Source organism: Periophthalmus magnuspinnatus, chromosome 14 (assembly GCF_009829125.3).
Source record: "Periophthalmus magnuspinnatus isolate fPerMag1 chromosome 14, fPerMag1.2.pri, whole genome shotgun sequence".
Classification (NCBI taxonomy): Eukaryota; Metazoa; Chordata; class Actinopteri; order Gobiiformes; family Gobiidae; genus Periophthalmus; species Periophthalmus magnuspinnatus.
In genome coordinates, this window is record NC_047139.1 from 25,354,093 (window position 1) to 25,373,822 (window position 19,730).

At 40.5% G+C, this 19,730-nt stretch overlaps 2 protein-coding genes across 3 annotated transcripts in view; both read left to right on the forward strand.

Moving 5' to 3' along the window:
• The window catches only part of gabrb4 (gamma-aminobutyric acid type A receptor subunit beta4), a 45,513-nt gene extending 42,087 nt beyond the window's left edge, over positions 1-3,426 (forward strand). Inside the window, exons 8-10 of one of the 2 annotated variants that reach the window (XM_033978948.2) lie at positions 208-464; positions 1,010-1,099; positions 1,332-3,426. In XM_033978948.2, coding sequence (XP_033834839.1) covers positions 208-464; positions 1,010-1,099; positions 1,332-1,685 — 701 coding nt within the window. In that variant the 3' untranslated portion in view covers positions 1,686-3,426. The remainder of the gene's footprint in view (positions 1-207; positions 465-1,009; positions 1,100-1,331) is intronic. The other variant, XM_033978950.2, reaches the window with a different exon arrangement.
• A 12,159-nt stretch (positions 3,427-15,585) lies between these two features.
• LOC117381581 (V-set and immunoglobulin domain-containing protein 1-like) lies at positions 15,586-19,730 on the forward strand. The gene is made up of 7 exons (XM_033978564.2): positions 15,586-15,697; positions 15,776-15,936; positions 16,340-16,547; positions 18,758-18,913; positions 18,991-19,107; positions 19,191-19,335; positions 19,404-19,730. Exons 1-7 carry the CDS (start codon positions 15,595-15,597, stop codon positions 19,501-19,503), a joined length of 990 nt encoding a protein of 329 aa, XP_033834455.1. The 5' UTR covers positions 15,586-15,594; the 3' UTR covers positions 19,504-19,730.

Genomic DNA, 19,730 nt, shown 5'->3' on the forward strand with positions numbered 1-19,730 from the left:
CGTCAGCGTAAATGACCGACAACACACTGTCACTAGTGTCAGACGTTCAGAGGACTGTGATGTGACCAGTGTCTCAGAAAAAGCCCATCATCTGTAATTGGATCCTGCAGCATATAGTGGATTTATTTCCAGACGTGACCTTATTGTTTTTTCTTCCTGACCTTGTCACCGATGCTAACCTCTGTGTCTCTGTGTTACTGTACCCAGGTGTGACTACGGTGCTTACCATGACAACCATTAACACCCACCTTAGGGAGACTCTCCCGAAGATCCCGTACGTGAAAGCCATCGACGTCTACCTCATGGGCTGTTTTGTCTTTGTGTTCCTGGCCCTGCTTGAATATGCCTTTGTAAATTACGTGTTCTTTGGCCGGGGTCCTGCCCAACAGAAGAAGCTCAGTGAGAGGCTGAACAAATCCAACAACGAGCGGACGAGATACGAGGAGAAACGTCTGAGGGAGCAGGTTTGCATTGCTGCTTCACAGTTCAAACATAAAACAGCAGACTTGTACATTTGTGTATAGGACCACCAACCACAGCCCCACATATGTGATCCCTGTATTCACCCAGCACCGGCACACAAATGGCACCACAACACTATATACACAACAAATACCATCCATCGCTTTGCCCCCAAGCACCAGACACTGGCTTTTTACTGAGCAGGGTCCTTTCATTGAGATAGCGGTGCATCTAGCTCAACAGTGGTGTTAACATTTTCATTTCTTATTTAGGTTGTCTCTGTTTATGCTGTAGGCTTCGGTCAGTCTGTCACCTCATGTTTCCAGATGTATATTTGAAATTGGACAGAGCCTCCATTAAAAGGCAATTTTCAAAACCTCCTCCAAATGGTCAGACTGAGTGAAGTCCTTGTTTTTTACGTGTGAAGCACTAAATGCTCTGGTCAAAGTTGTTCTTGTTAACCCTCTGTCTTATGCACTGTGAAATGATAGAAAATGTGCTTTTATAGGCGTTTAATGTTCTTTCATTTTTTCTTTCACATTGCAAGGACTCCATTTCCGTGCCGTATCAAACCAACACCTTCAGGTCATATACACAGCGAAGAAATGTGTATCTCGAGGAACAAAGAAAAGTTGGGGTACATGTATTTAGCAATAATATCAGCTGTAGGATAGCTCTCACAATACAGCTATGTATTAATATTTGCCTGCTTAAACTCTGTGGTAACTCTTTATGTTGCATGCATCCCATACCATCCCTGCACTGTGCTGTAATTTAACTATTTGGGGTTAATGTAGTTTCAGTAAAAGGGGGAGGGGCTTCTCTTATATTGGACCACCCTCTGAATGTTAATGTCATTTCCTCTATAGGTGGATGCTTATGGGAACATCCTCCTCACCACTCTGGAGATGAACAACGAGGTGATGCCCTCAGATGTGGGCAGCAGCGTCAGTGACTCTCGGAACTCCGTCATGTCCTTTGACAGCTCCGGGGTGCAGTTTCGGAAGCCCATGGCACCTCGGGATGGCTTCAGCCACCACTCACTAGACCGTGCAGCCATGCGCAGCAGGGCTAACTGTCGGCTACGGCGGCGCTCCTCCAAGCTCAAGTTGAAAATCCCCAACCTGTCAGATGTTAGCACCATTGACAAATGGTCCCGGGTCATTTTCCCCATCACCTTTGGATTTTTCAACCTAATCTACTGGTTGTACTATGTGAATTGATGTGCATCCCACTAGGAATCATGGGCCATATTTTGAGAGCACATTAAATTGGCTTTGATACAGTTCCAAAATATGTATACACATATACAAGTTGAACATATGTATATGCATATTTCTATATATTATATTTATATATACACATGTGAAATCAGAAGGACCATTCTGCTGTACAAAGTATTAATAGGATGACTTGAATGTTTAAGAATAATTGTGAAAGAAGAATTTCAAGGCTTTGAGTTTCTTTTTCCTCCTGAAACAAACACAAGACCTCACTACAGTGAGGTTTTTGGAACTAAAGACTGCATGATATTTTTGCTAAAAAAAAGAAAAAAAGTGAAATCTCCTGAGAGAGAAAACGATGTCTCAGAATCGCATTGACTTTTTATTGATACTTATTGTAATCCAAATCCTCTGCAGCTCTGAAATCAGTGGTGGCTTGTCTGTTCAGGCATCAGCTGAGTGAGATCCCCTTCACCAGTCACATGACCCATTACCTGCGGATTACATGCACGGAAACCCTCTGCTTCTACTATGTACAGCAATCTTGTTTGGATTTCGTGTTGTTTTTGAAGTGATATTGTTCTTTATGGGACATTAGCTCTGGCCTTTTGGTCTTCATTTGAGGGCTTTGGATTCAACTGTGCCCAGAGTCGACGCAAACTTGCAATCCTTTTCTTCTTCTCATCTTCTTTTGACAACATGTCCATGGGGGTTTCATTATGGTTAAAACAAAATGCTGAATATTGTAGATATATGATTTTGTCTTTAAGAATACTGTGATTTCCGAGAGTGTCAGAACATGTTCTAGCGCTAGGGCATTATTAGCTTAAAAAAAGATTCAACTGTATGCATTAATCATTTTGATTGTTCAAAACGCATTCTGTGCATTTTATCATTTAACTATACTTGTATTCTTTCTTTCCTCCTATGGTTGAGTTACATTGTTTTAAGCACTGATGTCTTATCCTGCTTTCTGTTCACAGAGAGGAAAATGGGGTTGGGGAGGGCAGTGCTTTTGTGATCAAAATGAGTGTGTTTTTTAGACACAACATATCAGCCCACAGTTGGACTAGAAGACAAATGGTAATTTTGTTGTTGTTAATGTTGTTTTATGGCATTTGTACATGTGTTTATGTTAGCAAGACACTTGTATTTATTTGACTAAAATTGGGCAGCCCAGTGAGAAGGATAGTTCAAATTAGTCCCATCGAACAACTGCTCTGGACCTATTAAAAATCAGTGCAACCAGGAGGAATTCCATGTGGAGAAAAGGTACTATAAATAGCCATGAAACAACCGAAAAGGCCTATAATCCATATGCACTGTTGTTTATTTTCTACAACACACACAGGGCTCAGGTTCATTAGCAGACAAACTGATTTACCAGAGAATATAGCTTACGTTCTAGATACAATTTGAGTAGTTTTAGGTTAGGCTAACTGTGTTATTTTATGTGCTCACCAAAGTTAAAGACTAACAGAAAAGCCTTACATGCTTTTCTTAAGCAACATCACCTTAACCATTGTCATCTTCACTTGATATAGCTACTACGTGCGTTCACCGTGCATTATTGGACCTCATAGCAGAAAAATACGATTGGGTTGTCCCTGGGGAAATACACTTCGAAAATCCAAAACAGGGGAGACGGAAGCAGAGCAGGGTAATACTCCGAAGATTGACAGACTATCAATTTAGCAAAAAATAAATAAACATTGTAAAAAAATTTAAGAAATACAGCTCACCCGTAAAGCAAAATCACTGAAAGAATCGTGTATGTAGCTGCCCATGACTTGAAACCAAATAAATTTTCATGGTTGATACTATACAAATAGACAATATAACAACTACGAGAAACATTTTGGAGGAGGCGTTGTAGCATGATTCAACTATGAACTTAAGAAACGGGAGGGCGTAATTTCCAGAAAACACAACAATACTGGAAATCGTGTTGAAAAGAGAAAAGAGGATATAAAAAAACAAAAAACTGTGTTGCATTGTTATAGCATAAAGGACAAGGAACCACATCTGTCCTGAATAATGTGAGAAAATGGGTGAATATTATTGCACTAAAACCAGAATAAAGTAATATATGTATCATTAACATTAGAATATATTATACCATATAGAGTATTATGAAACTATAAAGATGTACCTGTAGTTTGTCATATTTTTGGTTGGTAGATTCATTCTCTATTCCTGTGAAGCCGACTGTACAGTTGGTTATGCAATGGCCTTGATTGCGTTTTTTGCAGTATTTCTTTTTGTTTTCCTGACAGTATTTGTAGCGCCTGAATCAGGACACTTTTTGAATTTAGCGTTTTTTCGAAATGAGATGAGGCGGAGATTAGTACCAACGTGCTTTTCACATTTCTGTATTTCACCAGTTTAGATCATCGGTAGAGGAAGTAGTAACACGAAACGGGGGTTTGACGCAGGTTACATCACCCCTTCACCCCACTGTTCACAGCAACAGCTTGTCAAATTGTTCAAAGGCAATATGATGGATCTTTACCTGACTAGAGGCCAGGCGATGGATTTTGTTCTTGTACGAGCAGAGCACATTCAGCTGAAATAGAGGAGCAGCTTTTGACTTGAAGGAGATTAATTATCTATTGTGCCAAAAGATCATGTTTTGCAATGTATGGTTTTTCAGATTCAGGTTGGTTTATTTACCGAAATAAAAACAAAATGCCTTTTGAGGTTTTTCATATTAGACATATATATTGAGTAAATATCCATTGCTGACACAGGACAACCACATTTGCAGCCCTTGCATGTTCACAATGAGTACATCCACCAACACATACTATGAGCTCTGAATACAGAATCAGCATATTCATCCCAAAAGCTGTGAGGATATTACGTTTTATGCTTTACTTTTATGATATTTGCTTAAACAAGAGAAAATATATTTCATTTAAGGAGTAGAGGAAAAAAAGTGTGATTTCAATGTGAATTTTCTTGCCTCTAGTGTATATGTGTAATTACATGTGAATTGTATTGTAAATATGATATCTTTCACTTAATAGTTCTTAATGCATGAACAAAAACATGGCAGTTCGTAATACCAGCTAGCCTCACTGCTAATGGCATGGACAGCTTCTCTAGCATTGGCATACTTCTGCAAACGAAACCTAAAAAATGAAACACAAGAAATACACAGTGTGAACAAAATAATGAAGGAATCGTGCGTTAAAGGCCTCGCAGTGGTCGCCTGCTCTCTTCTCTCAACACTGAAGGGAGCCTTTCTCCTCCTGTATGGTCCTGTATTTAACAGTATGCCTTGGTTCACCCTCAGCAGTTGGAGTGATGTCATTCTGAGGGAAATGTCTAACTTGATTTCACATGATCTGAATGGGCTTTTCCACCTGTGAGTTACAGCACATTAAATAACACGTTTACCTCAGCTATCATGCTACATGATGAAATTAAGGGCATATCTCTGAGCAGGCAGAGGAGCAGGATAGCCTTAAAAAGGGAGTGAGTAGTCTTTTCCTGTTCCTCAACGAAGAAAAAATGTCACGCGTGTCCTTGAACACTCATGAGCAGTGTTACTGGGCAACCATGTGCTCAAGTGCAGCTGCTCCTGGCCAACAATAGATGTCTCTGTGCAGGCTGCTTCAGGAAGTCAATATTTTAGTGCTATTGATCACAATCAGTCTCTGCTTGACGTAAAGCACTGACCTCACATTTACGTTTGGGACACACGATGTTGATATCAACATTCAAATGATTCTCTTTTAGCATTAGAGACTAGCGTCAGATTTGAACACTGAACCACATGCTATACACAGTTTTATTATCACATTTATTCTCACATTTTGATTTAGTTTTGTTGTCAACTGCACTTGTAACAAGTTTAAGTGTTTATTTTTGGGCACGTTGTTCAGAATCACACCACTCTAAAGATTATGCATACCTGAATGTGTGAACACAACTGTACTGGAGTGTAATGAATCAGTGCTGACACACTGACCAGATGTGAGCAAACTTCAGCACTGTGGGGCCTTTGTCGGTAAATTCATTATTTTGTGAACCTTGTAGGTTTTGTTTTGCATGACCTAAGTTTAAAAAGGTTTATTTTCATATCTTTTTTAACTCACACCATCAGTGTCATCTCCATAGCCAGGAAAAAGACAGATCCAGTGTTTACATGCTAAAATTGCACTTGTTTTACAGCCAGCTCTATAAACCTTGTGAAACAAACTGTTGATAAAACCGGAGGACGAAAACATGTACATGTGAAATGTACTCAATGTAAACCACACAATTGGGATTAGATGCACTGAGTGCATGCTGTAGTTCTATCAGGTTCTGCATAAGCATCGGCATCAATCGCCCTCACTACAAAGGATGTAGAGGATGCTCTGTCTGCAGTAGCGTCTGAACGTAAGCCATGTGATTGCACACTGAGTGGTGTTTCTCTTCAATATGCTGCTGCCTCTGGTTCTGCTCTCTGTCCATTACTGTAGGATGATTCTTAAAGAGGCTGTGCTGATTCCCAGTGAACTAGATGCAGACCAGGGAGACTGTGTCCTCTCTAACCAGTAGGTCAAAAGACTCCTATCACAATGAAAAATTGGAAAAAAGAGAAAGAAACCCACTAACAGAATAGCCTGTTTGTTTTGAAATATGGATGAGTAGATGTACTTTTCTTCATTTCTGTGTTCATTTCTGATTTCCTGTATTTGTTGCATTTGTTATGGATTGTTCCTCTTATTGTAGATGTTGTTTTATCATGAGAAGGAAATGTATTTCATCTGATATACTGGCACTGGAAGAAAATAGCATTTGGTTTTGTACTGTACTTGTTTTGTTCACATTGGGCGCTTATTTGATTCAGTTGTTTAACAAGGTGTTTGATTTCATTTGGAGTATCCGTACTCATGGAATCAACATTTGTGTAGTATGAAGTTGTATTTTTTTGTCAGTGCAAATTAATGTTATAGTGTCAATCAGCTTTTTTAGGTGTTTGAACAAAATGTGTTTTTTACAAATACAAAGTGTTCAAGTATGTGGTATAAAAAGGGTTCATTCAAATAACAGACTTTTTACAAATAAAGGCTTATACAGTGAAGAAAGCACGCAGTCTTTTCATTTGCCCTTTGAGGACTAATATTTTCCGTTTCAGCTGCAGTTTATATAGTTTGTTCACCTTATTAGTCCCCAAAAGGTAAATCCACACACACAGTGTTGCAAATCAAATAATACAAATCAGGTATCTGCTAATGTTGCTAATGCAGCTCTCACTTTAGTTGGTGTCTTCTTGACTGTTCGATATGAAGACAGTCCCACAACAAAACGACTACAAGTGTTTTCTTTTCATTTCGTAACAAAACATTGCGCGTTTATGAGAATACCTCCTTTCATACCCACTTTCCTGAATAAAGACGCAAAGTGACTCTACTGACATTTGCCCCATTCTTCAACTGAAAATCAATGACACTTTCTGGCAAATAGTGAATTAAGTAATGATCAGGTAGAACAATGGTACGCTGTGTCCTGGCTGGGGCATTTCACAAACTTTTACTTTGTGCTGTGCTCCTGAAAATCTCTCCATGATTAATTAGTTTTGTCAAAAGAACAGATGCAATTGCAACTGTTTGCCGAGCCGTTGTGTCCTTAGACGAGGACATTGGACTAAATTTGGAAGTACATTTGGGTACTCTTTATAAGGTGCACTGTGCTCTTGAACTCCGGTGAACGTTTAGGTGCAAAAGTGAGGACAGACTAATGATGCTTTGTGACATCTGAAATATTATCTGTTCTGCAAAAGCACAACCCAGAGCAGCAGCACAGGGGGCGCTAAAGGGCACTGTAACCTTCTGTATGGAGGAGGTTTAGGGCCAGATTTTAAGGATTTTAGTATTTAAAAAACAACGCTCAGTTAAATATTTTAGCTATCATAAAAGTCTCTAATACAGCAATGGCGTAAAAGCTCTTTTTTCAGATTTATCTTCTCTTACAGCCATTTAAGACATTTAATAAAGATTTAAAATACTGCTACAAACCCGTTTTAACAAGTATCTTACCAACAAGGTTCCACAGCTCCTTCTTCTTGTTTGCTGTATCATTTGCTAAAGCTGGTAACTGCAGTATTTGTATTTGTTTTTTTCAGAGCAGAGGTTTTGTGTTCATACCTTGACATGTTTTGACTGCAGACTGCCTGCATCTCCCAGTAGGAAGAAGACAGTGCCACAACTGCTGTCAATCAGTCAGCAAGACACAGCAACGTCACATGGCACTTCTGTAAAAGGTGCTAAACTCTGCTCTGAAAAAAGAGAGGTATATAATGCCACTAGCAGACTGATCTATCTAACAGTTCATATTATAATGAAACATGTTTTGGATTTCAAGAGCTGTATTTCACTTAAGATTACAGTGGGACAGTATTCAAAACAAGAGAGAAAACCAAGAATAAACAGACAACACTGATGCAAAGAGGAATAAATAAGGACTAAACTGTATGTAAACCGGGGCTTCATGCTTCACAATCACCAGTACAATTAACAGGACTTAATAAGAACCTGATCCAAAACTGAACTGTAAATGTAGAATCAGTTTGAGAAGTACCTAACTACACAGAGAATATTTGATGTTCACGACTTATTGCCAAAAAATGAAACACTGTAACAAAAGTGCAATGTAAAACACAGGCTTGCACCGATGAAGAGCCGGGCGTTCGTTTTCACTGCTCTCTCTCTCTTCACATGGCCCCCAGCGAGCGACAGGGGACTCTAAACTGCCTGTAGGTGTGAACATGTCTGCCTCATGTGTGTCAGCACCGTGATAGACTGACAACATGCTGGTCCCTTACACACAATGCATGCTGGGAGCAGCTATGGCCAGGGTCAGCGGTCTGGAGAAGGACACGAGACCATATGGTAACATAAATGTCTCTTTACTCCAACCTGCCATTTAAATGAATATGTTGGGTTATTAATTGGGCACTGATGGCTTTAAATACTCATTAGTCCCAGGTTTTATTAATGATTTTTGAGGTGTGGCGTCCCAAGACACCAATACATCATTGTCGTCAGGACCACCTCCCTGAGGCATCGTGGGTAAACGCTCACATGCACATGCATACCAATGACGCATATGAGGCAGTATGGGCAACACACTGGAACATGATGGAGTGGGTGGGGGCGCGGGGAGGGGCTATGCTTAATCTAAGAAAAATGTCTATTGTAAAATCACAATTCCAAACATACCAGCGATTTGGTATTTGTGTACATAGTAATGTTTCCTCAGTGTGGCCAGTCAGCTCATAGTATGATGTCACTTCACATGGCACTTCTGTAAAAGGTGCTAAACTCTGCTCTGAAAGAAAGAGTGGTATATAATGCAACTATAAGAATGAGCTTTCAAACTGTTCAAATTATAATCAAACATGTTCCTGCATTTCACTTAACCGAAGATTTCATTATATTTTAGTATCGCAATTCAGGCAGTCTGCAATCAAACCATGTCAAGTCTGTGAAGTGGCCACATTGCAGACTAAACATTATTATACACACAAATACCAAATGTCAATGTTTAGAACCATTTAGAATCGTGATTATTACCACTTCATAACATGTATTCTTTGAGGTGAGGCTGTTTTATAATAAATAATACACAGGGGAAGAAAAAGTGAGCAGTGATGCAGGTACAAGGGCGCTGAGGGGTTTTCTCAGCCTGCTCAGTGTAGGCCTGTGAACTGTGGACAAGAATCACTGTGATATGATCTCTATATTACTATGGCATATGAAAAATAATACATTTACTGTTATTTTCCGTAGCATTGCAGCATTACTGTAGCTTGCATGTAGCGTTGTCCTTTTTTAGGCGCCAATCCAACTGGTGTGTCAACAGTTTCCACAGACAAACAATTGATTCATGACTGTAATTACTCCCAACCCCCCTGGTAAAAGCAGAATTTGCAGGTCTGATACAGGGTCAAAGGTCAAGCATTGATTCTAAAAGGGGATGAGAAACAGTTAACCAGGGCACCTTGCGTTTGAGGAAAGGGCCTAAAAGTGTTAACGGTGTGGTGTAAAAACTGACAAATGTTGGTCACCTATGACAACCCCTGGACATATGAAAATAAATAAATTCGTAAATAGTAATTGCTGAAAAGACAAGCATGTAGGAGAGGGCTGCCACTTATAATTATTTAGTAGTTAGTAGTTAAACATTTCTTTTTTTAGTTTAGTCAAAAAGTCAAACTATTATTTCTATATACGCTACCAGTCAAGTATGGATAATGTTTAGTTTTTTTTCTTTATTTTTGCTACTTTCTAGATTTTATATGCACACACAGAAAATATCAAATATATGAAGCAAGATGTATGGAATTATGTAGCAAAAAAACTTAAATTACTTTTTATACTTTATATTAGTTAAAAAAATGTTCAGTAGAGTTATTTAACTTTTTTCTTCACTAAATAATTCCATATATCTTGCTTTGTATATTTGATGTCTTCTGTGTTTATCTAGAATGTAGAAAGTAGGAAAATAAATAAATAAATAAACACTGAATGAGAGGGTGTGTCCAAACTGTTGCCTGGCTTTGTTTAAACTTACACCACCAGTCAAAAGTTTGGACACCTCTCATTTCCCCACCTCTCATTTTTATAATTTTTCAGTGATTTCTATATTACATTTCTGTACTTGTACGCTGCAGTAGCTCCTCTGGTTAGTGCTTCATCATGCTTAGCCGCTGTGCTACAGTGTGCCCCGTAACGATCCCTCCCTCTGTTTCCCCACAGACGGCCGCTAGATTTAATGCCCAGGTTTGTCTCTGCTAATTGATTTCTTTTAATTTACTCTGGCCCGCCTCAACTAGCCTCTTCGACAGTTGATTATGGCCCTAAGTGAGTTCACCTTGAGAAGAGCTGAGGTGTATAAATAATATGTCCACCAACATACATCCGAGCAGCCGCAGAACCTACTCTAGCGTTTCAAAACACTGACAGTTATGGCCTGGATTTTTACAGTAACTGGGCTTTCCGTCGAGGCTGGAGTGGCACTGTAAAAATGCCATAAAGTAACTGCCTGAAACATACCGCCATTTCCATGTGCTATTGTCAGCACTCCATAAAAACATCAAATATTGAACGTGTGCATTAACGCAGGTCAGGACTGATGGCTGCTCCTTTAGAAAAAAGTAAAAAAAAAAAACATGGAAATGTGGGTTATTGGTTTGGAAATGCTCGCTTTAACTGCTGCTTATGGAGGCTTTTTTAAAGAATTGCTAACAGTAAGAATGGACGATTTGAGCTAATGTGGTTTGCATTAAGCTAGGCCAAGTGGTCCCTACTTTTTTGAGTCCCCTCTAAGCTTTGTCCCATACATTAAGTACCCCTTAACTCCAGTAAAGCTAAAACAAATCTGTTTGTTATAGCTATGGATGTTTAGTTATTTCAGTTATATTTTCTAATGATATCGACATCCAAAATTCTCCAAAACGATATTCAATTTACTACGAAACACTTTTTTTAAATTCAAATGCAACATAATTTCACTTTCCTTTAAAGATATGAAACCATTTAAGACCCCCTGATATGTGCTTGAGTGTTCCCAATGGTCCCCGTGCCCCTTGGGAAACACTGAGCTATAGTGCTAATAATGCAACCATCACTTGTTAAATATTTTGTGAAGTCAAGGAAAATATGTAAGATAAGTATTAATAATATATAAAATAAGTATACAATATAATAAAAGAAAATAAAGCATAAATAAATAAAATATCTGCATTAAACATTACATATGAAATCTATCCTTGGACATCTGCAATATTCCAATCTGGTGCCTGAGTGTCCATCTTTACGGGATATTCTTGGAGCAGCTGTTTAAGGGAGCTGAGAGTGAGGAGAAGAGCAGCGAGAGTGGGAATATAATGTGTGTAATAAAATATTAAGACACATCTCTTTTATGCAATGTGACCATCGCTGAGCCACTAAAGCCAGCCCCCCGGGGTAGGATTCTGATAACATGGTGGCTTATGGAGCATGCAGAGGGGTGAGGGCCAGAGGTGAGATACCAGTTACACCAGTGTGTGGCATAGCTTTACATATTGCATGAGGAGGCAATGCAGAAGCACGTGCATCTCAGAGGAGAGCGTGAAGATAATTGTATAGAGGAACACTGATTTACTGTGATATTCCTCATACAATTTTCCTTTGCAAAACTAAACAAATTTGGTACTCAGATCAGGAGAGTCAACATGATGGCATAAAGGACTCTGTTGTCCCGGGTCCCAGGGTCCCAGGGTCTTAGAAGCCCACAATTTGACTTTTCGTTTTATTTATATTAGAGGGGGGCCTATGTGAGGTTTCTTGCCCTGGGCCCCCAAATTTCTGTCAACGGGCCTGCTCAGATAGTGGCCAAAGAGTCAAACTTTAGGATATATATGATTTGACTACAAACTTAATAATACACCTATACGCTGCTCTGTATGATAAAAGTGATGGCCCAATATATCAGCCAACCGGTGCACATCCTCAGCACAGATATCCAAAATTAAATACATTTTTTCTTAATACACCTCAGCACTAGATAAATAAATCAGAATATTCTTTCATTTGTGTTGCGTTTTATGAATGGTAGGCAAAAGAAGTGATTCTCCCTGGTCTAAATTCTTAATAAGCCTCTCTGTAAGCCATCACTCCTCTTTTATTCCAACGTGAAGGAGATACCGGCCTCATAGGGTTGAGATGTTTTGTCGTGACATCGATTCAGGCTGGATGTAGGTCAGTAAAAACACTATTAAATCAAGTGTCTGGGGGTCCACGGAGCCTGTAGAAAGCCCACTGTTCCACTCTGACAAAGAATCAGCTCGGTGCTCATACCAGATCAAAGAAGCATGTCAGACATCAAGTTGACAGGCACCGCTCTCCGTTTTCAGCATGAACCCAGTAATTCCTCTGCACCTCCTGCTCTCAGGTCACCTCCGCCCGTCCTGCATTTACACAGCTCAAAGTAAAGCTATTTCTTCTTCTTTACTCATGAAATTATTGGTTATAGACTCCTTTTGTTTTGCGTCTCTAGACAAAATCAAAAGGCTAGGGCAGAATATTACAGATTTAAAAGTGGACTATGGAACATTTCTTAGCGAAGGTTAACCATTTACTTATACCTGTGTTGGTTGTTTTGCCTAGAATACTACACAGTACTGCATTAACCTGATAGTTCTTGCATTTATTCATTACAGCTGTTTTATTGTTTTTAAGAAACATCCTGAAATACATTCTTCCTCTGAGTGGGCTTGCCTCTCATCAGATCTGACCTGCAACTTGACCCGATGCCATCACCAGCTTGTTTCTATGTAGATGGAAGTTTGATGGCACACTGTGGAACATTTAAGCAAAGTAAAGCCATCTTCATGCACGGAGACAAGCAGGTGACAGACTTTGCGTCTGAAAAAGTCACGTAGTACATCTTTAAGTATGCTTACAAACACGAAAATCTTCTTGAAATATAAAATGTAGCTCGAATGCTTCCGTTGAACAAACACACAACACTCTCCCAGCACGAACATTACGCGCACAGTCTCCATCCAAGAACCAGCCCTGCCATCTGCTGGTCATCATGTGCACTGCAGCCTGACTCCACTGTGACTTCTACACATTAGTTTTACTCGTCTCAAAACAATTACTCAAATATGTAGCCTATTAAAATATATATATGTATTCCCCTTGATATTGTGTAAAGCCATTTCACATCCGTCTGCCTGTACGTGCAAAAACACTGCGTAAATATAAAAGCAGACAGTGTGAATCAGAGCTCCCCACAGGCGCCGACAGGAAAATACCGATGGAGTGGGCGGATGAATACGAGAGTGCAGCAGCAGCAGAGAGCCGGCTGTGGGCTGTAGTCTCCGTCCACCGACTGGCAGGATAGCCTCTGTCTGCCTGACTCACCAATACATGTGAAATATTAAGACAAAAACATCCCTAGTCAAGATAGACCGAGAAAATGACTAAATGCCTTACAAGATCCTGCAGAGATGATTTAAAATGAAGAAAAGTGATAAACTGTGTAACTTTCAACTGCATAGACCAACTGAATGTCTCCATGAAAATGTTAATGCTTTACTTATGGTGTTCCACAGTATGGCATTAAGCAGATGGCACCTCCAGGCTGTGTTACAGGTGAGTTCTGTGGAGAGGTGACCCCACTCACGATAAAAATGCATCTTTTCCCTTTTAATATAAACACATGTAACTAAATGTGTATTGTGCTGCTGTATACTGCTTCTCTACAAGTTGAAACGTGGCTTGTGTAGCATTAAATGTATCTATTTGCATAAAGACCAAGTTTCAGGTCAGCTCTGTGGAGAGAACACCCTGCACATAGTAAGAATGCATGGTTTTCAAGGTATTTTGAGCAGTTTAATACATACATGCATGATAGAGACTTGAGATCAGACACTGAGGAATTTTCCAGGCAAAGCAACAGCATCTCCATGTTGGACCTTCACAAAAGGTTACTTTGTGCTCCTTTAAATAAATGCTAGACTAAACGTTGTGATGTCATGCAGAGAAGCAGGTAGCAGGCTGTCCAAAGAAAGAAAAAGCAAACAAACAAAAAACCTAGTGCACCTTTAACCTAAGAAATAACTAAAAAAAACGATCCAGCAGAACTGCATCTGTATCCAACCAATCACAGCAGACTTGAAGGCGGCGCTTGATGAGCTTCATTTTCTTATCAGAAAATAATGTGTGAGCACTTACTCCTAAGGTTGGGCTCACAAAGCTCATGAGTACTACAGTTCTAGTCTTTAGAATTGAATTATTAAGTTTATGTGTTTGATATAAGCTACAATTATGCTATTGCTACTTCTCACGTTGTTCTCTCCCCACTGTATTTACCTGTATGTTTGCATTAAGATGTTCATGTATGTTTTTCAATCCATAACCAGGTTATCCTGAGTCATGCTGTTGGTTTTCACTTTTTCTCATGATGACCTCCAAACACCAGTCACACATGGTTGTTTGTGAGTGGGATGGTCCAACTTCCTGACCTGTCACCAAACTGTCTTGTGCTTAATGAGTGCTACATGGCCCTTCACTCCCCTGGATTATACACTGCCTCCCTCCCCTCACCCCTTCAGTCACCCCTAATCAACATTTTTCCATAGCTAATCGCCTATGTCAGCCTCTGGTAATTGCTCACAATTAATCATGTGTTATTCACTGTCTCTTCAACAGCATTGTAGCCGGCGTGGTGTGAACGAAAGCAGCAGAGGTGAAACTACCTTTATTAAGTACGCAGTGCCTGAGAATGAACTCCCCAATGATAAGAGGCATGTTGCTTTGGCTTACACTTCCTTGAGGCGAGTGATAAAGGCCAGGTGGAGATTAAATTACATTAATTCCCCACACTAGAAGCCCTGACCCAGAATGACTTACAAGACAAGGAGAAAGGAGAGTGCAACCACCAAAGTGAATGAATGCAACTGTAGTGTCATCCCAGCTCACACTGAACTACGGCTGCATATCCATGTGATTTTGAATACACGCAAATGAAGGTTGAAATATGGCAAATTAAGTCCTCCATGTAGACAATATTTATGAATAAAGTGTATTATTGATGAAATTCAGAATTCAGTTTGATCTTTTTTAACATTTTGAATTAATAATGCCACTATCTTTGTTTTAAAATGTATTTTTGTATGTGTTTTAGAGTCTGTGTAGTGCACATATGGGTTACAATTATAAAAAATACAGCTGCGATTATGTTTTATAGCCGACTAGTCACAATTAGTCAATTAATTGTTGCAGCACTACACTGAACATGAACTCTGGCCACTGCAATTTATTTTTTAAAAATCCACCTCAACACACCCACTACTGCAAACATGGGAATACAAATACTGTGTTATCAAAGTTGCCTTTAGCTGATACTGAAACCTTTTCTTTCAATGCGACACCTGAGGCATTTGAAAGAGTGGAGGTACTTGGTGAACACGTTTACATCTGGACCAGGCAATATGTTGTACTTCTCAGTGTTTTTCAGCCTCATTGGTAAGATCTGGAAAAAATAAAATAAAATGTTGGGCTATTTTTTATTGAATGGATGTGAAATAACATTTTGTCTCGCAGGCTGTGTGGAGTTAATAACTGTGACGACTCTGCAGAAGTTTGTGAATGTAACATCAGGGGGGACAGTCCTGCTCCCGTGCACCTTTGTGACGAGCGCGCCGCCGAACTCCCTGACCATTCAGTGGGACATGGTCTCTAAGACCTCTATGACTCCACAGCAGGTACCCCCCAAAATATATGATGGACAATGTTAGCCAATGTGATAAAATACATTCTGGATTTTTAGTTTGTTACTTACTGGCTTACATACAAATTACAATGGCAAATTTAGCATTTTTTATGCAGCTTTTGCATTCGATTTTATAGCACTATAATTAATGACAATTGTCAGCTGACTTATTTAGAGTTGTCTTGGTTGGTACCTTGAGAAACTATTTGCAAAACTCTTACTGTTCAGGCTGAGTAAGTGTGAGTCATAAGTGTTGTTGTCCCAAGGTGGGTCTAACTGCCACACTGTGAATACTGGTCCTAATGGACTATGGTGACATTATTAATTGTTTTGTACAAATATTGTAAAATTCTTTGGGGCTAGGAAAAATAACATTTTTTGTCTTGTTGACATAGCTGTATTACTATCAGTCTGGCAAAGATGTGATCACACAACGTTTTGAGGGAAGACTTCAGCCTCCTCTGTCTCCAGCCACATCCAACAATGCCTCAATAATCCTCAGTAACATGCAGTCTGCAGACTCTGGGGTGTACACATGTGAGGTGCACAACTTCCCCGACGTGGATGGTCAGTCTCAGGCCAGCATCGTGGTCAATGTGCTGGGTGAGTGCAACAAAAAAGACAGAGTTGGAAATGGGCGGCGATATGACAGAAAATGTATTGTTGATCTATCTCAATGTCTTTCAGTATTAATTTCCCAAACATAAACAATACAGACTTTTAATAATTGTCATATAACAAAAAGAATTTACAAATGAAATCCTCAAAGGTCTGAACTCTAAAACCACATGCTTTTACTGACAGGACTAGCAGGAAGTATTCAGCCAAGAAGAATGACAGATAAAATAGGGAATCCTCAGTATGCCCCCACAGTGACAGGGGGAGGTCTGAGGGGAATATCCTTTACAAAGGCTGCTGCTGACTCCCAGCCTCTGTAAGTGGAGGGTGATGGATGGATATAGTGTGCGTGTGTTTTGGTATAAGGCTGCCTTTATGTTGTACTTGTTGTACTAGATTATTTCATTGTTATGTTTATGTGATGTCCCTGAATAGTGTGATGAGGCTTCTGTTTGAATTCTCTCATTCAGAGTTACCACGACAACATCAGCATCCTCAGCAGTTCCCATGGTAACAGCAGCAGCCTTCTCATTGTGTTGAAAGTAGAGAGTAGGACTGTTACCACATCCTTGTACAGCAAATTCAATGTAAACAGGCACGTGCCACTTGCTACAGAAGCTTCGTCCTCCTGTACACACATGTAAACAGTGCTCACATCATGTGTGTCCATCACATCTTGAACAGTGGAATTCTGCTCACAGATAAAAAATGTTTATCTTTATTTTACATTTTGATATTCCTGTATTACTGTCTCATTCATCCCACTAAGTAAATAGTCTATTACTTCATGACAAATCCATCCATCCATCCATTGTCTTCCACTTATCGGGAGCCGGGTCATTGAGACAGCAGTCTAAGCAGGGACTCCCAGACTTCCCTCACCCCAGCCATGTCCTCCAGCTACTCCGATGGGACTCCAAGGTGTTCCCAGGCCAGCCGAGAAACATAGTCCCTCCAGAGTGTGCTGGGTCTCCTCCAAGGCCTCCTCCCGGTGGGACATGCCTGGAACACCTCCACGAGGCATCCTGAACAGATGCCTAAGCCACCTCAGCTGCTCCTCTCAACATAGAGGAGCAGCGGCTCTACTCCGAGCTCCTCCCATGTGACCAAGCTCCTCACCCCATCTCTAAGGGAGCACTCAGCCACCCTGTGGAGGAAACCCATTTCAGCCGCTTGTATCCGTGATCTTCTCCTTTCGGTCATTAATCAGAGCTCATGACCATAGGTGAGGGTGGGAACATAGATTAACCGGTAAATCGAGAGCTTTGCCTTTCGACTCAGTTCCTTCTTCACCACAACATTCTGATACAGCGACTGCATCACTGCAGACGCTGCACTGATCCGCCTGTTGATATCACGTTCCATCCTTCCCTCACTCGTGAACAAGACCCCGAGATACTTGAACTCCTCCACTTGAGGCAGAGATTCACCACCCATCCGGAGAGGGCAAGGCACCTTTTTCCAGTCGAGAACCATGGCCTCGGATTTGGAGGAGCTGATTCTCATCCCAGCCGCTTCACACTCAGCTGCAAACTGCCCCAGTGCCTGCTGCAGGTCCTGGCTCGAAGAAGCCATCAGGACAACATCATCTGCAAACAGCAGAGATGAAATCCTGTGGTTCCAGACCCCTTCCAGCCCCTGAGTGCACCTAGAAATTCTGTCCATAAATATAATGAACAGACCCGGTGACAAAGGGCAGCCCTGGCGGAGTTCAACATGCACCGGGAACAGGTCTGACTTACTGCCGGTAAAGCGAACGCAGCTCCTGCTCCGGTCATACAGGGACCGGACAGCCCTTAGCAAAAGGCTCCGAACCCCATACTCCCGGAGTATCCCTAAAGGACACCACAAGGGACATGGTCGAATGCTTTCTCCAGATCCACAAAGCACATGTGGACTGGTTGGGCAAACTCCCATGAACCCTCAAGCACCCAATGGAGAGTATAGAGCTGGTCCAGTGTTCTGTGACCTGGATGAAAAGGTTTGACTATCGGTCGGATTCTCCTCTCTCTGACAAAAATTTGATAAATCAATCAACATATTTAAAGTTCAATCAGGTGCTGTTTTGTTAAGAAAGTGGTATCTAGACTATTTACCAAACAAGCAAGTCTAAATGAATGATCCATATGTCGACAATGAAACAAGATGCTTGTATCTAAACTATATAAAGATAGCTTATGTCTGTTCTGTCTCAGAGAAACCATCACAGCCCTACTGCTCAGTGCATGGAGATGTGGAGTCGGGCCACTTGGTGACTTTGACCTGCCACAGCGAGCGCGGGAGTCCTCCTCCTATCTACACATGGATCAGACTGGATCAGACCAAGACCAGGAGGCCCGTGTTGGGCAGAAGTCAGTAATAAAATATCTGTTGCTATTATTGTACTGCAAAAGTGATTGGTGTGATTTTAATTTTATTTTTTGCGCAGCTACTGACACTGGGATTCTTCAGATTGCCAACATATCTCAGTTTGAGTTTGGGGAGTATCAATGCAATGCCACCAATGCTGTGGGTTATTCAACTTGCACTATAGAGTTAAACCCTGGTAATTACATATTATATTTATTCACTTCTGGATAATATTAAATTCTGTTATTTTGTAATTACCTTGAACACGTGTGCCTGCAGAAGTGGGGGCCGGGGTAGTTGCTGGAGCAGTGATTGGTGCGCTGCTGCTTTGCCTCTTGATTGTGCTGATTGTGTGGTTTATTGCTCACACTGTGAAGAAGAGCAAATATAAAACTGTTAAAGTGTCTGAGGCCAGTGAGATGAGGTGAGTTGTTTCCCTTTTGTATTCAGCAGAAACACAGTCAGTATGTATATCCCTCTTATGTTCACTAGGGGGAGCCATTCTCAGGCCGTCAGTGCTCCTGCCACTGTTGAGACTGAAATCACAACAAGCGACCAGCACCACGATGAAGAGGACGAGGCACAGGCCTGAAGAAGAGAATGCATCTAATTCAGCAGTTTTTACATCAAACAATCGTAGCATTTTTACATTTCATCGGCTGCAAGGAATTTGTTGTGTCATTATGTCATTGCCATCATCTGTTTCCGGTTCTTATTAGAGTCTAATTGGACAGATATGACTCACATTGTTAATACGCTCTAAGTATTTTTATGGTTAATTAAGACCGAGGGGCTTTCCAAAAACAAAACAAAAACAAA

Bases quoted from the DNA above. Each gene is read 5' to 3' on its own strand.
- LOC117381581 (XM_033978564.2), top strand. From the start codon at position 15,595: ATGCGACACCTGAGGCATTTGAAAGAGTGGAGGTACTTGGTGAACACG. The intron at 15,937-16,339 runs GTACCCCCCAAA...TTGTTGACATAG, and splicing joins CCTCTATGACTCCACAGCAG to CTGTATTACTATCAGTCTGG. The intron at 18,914-18,990 runs GTCAGTAATAAA...TTTTTTGCGCAG, and splicing joins GAGGCCCGTGTTGGGCAGAA to CTACTGACACTGGGATTCTT.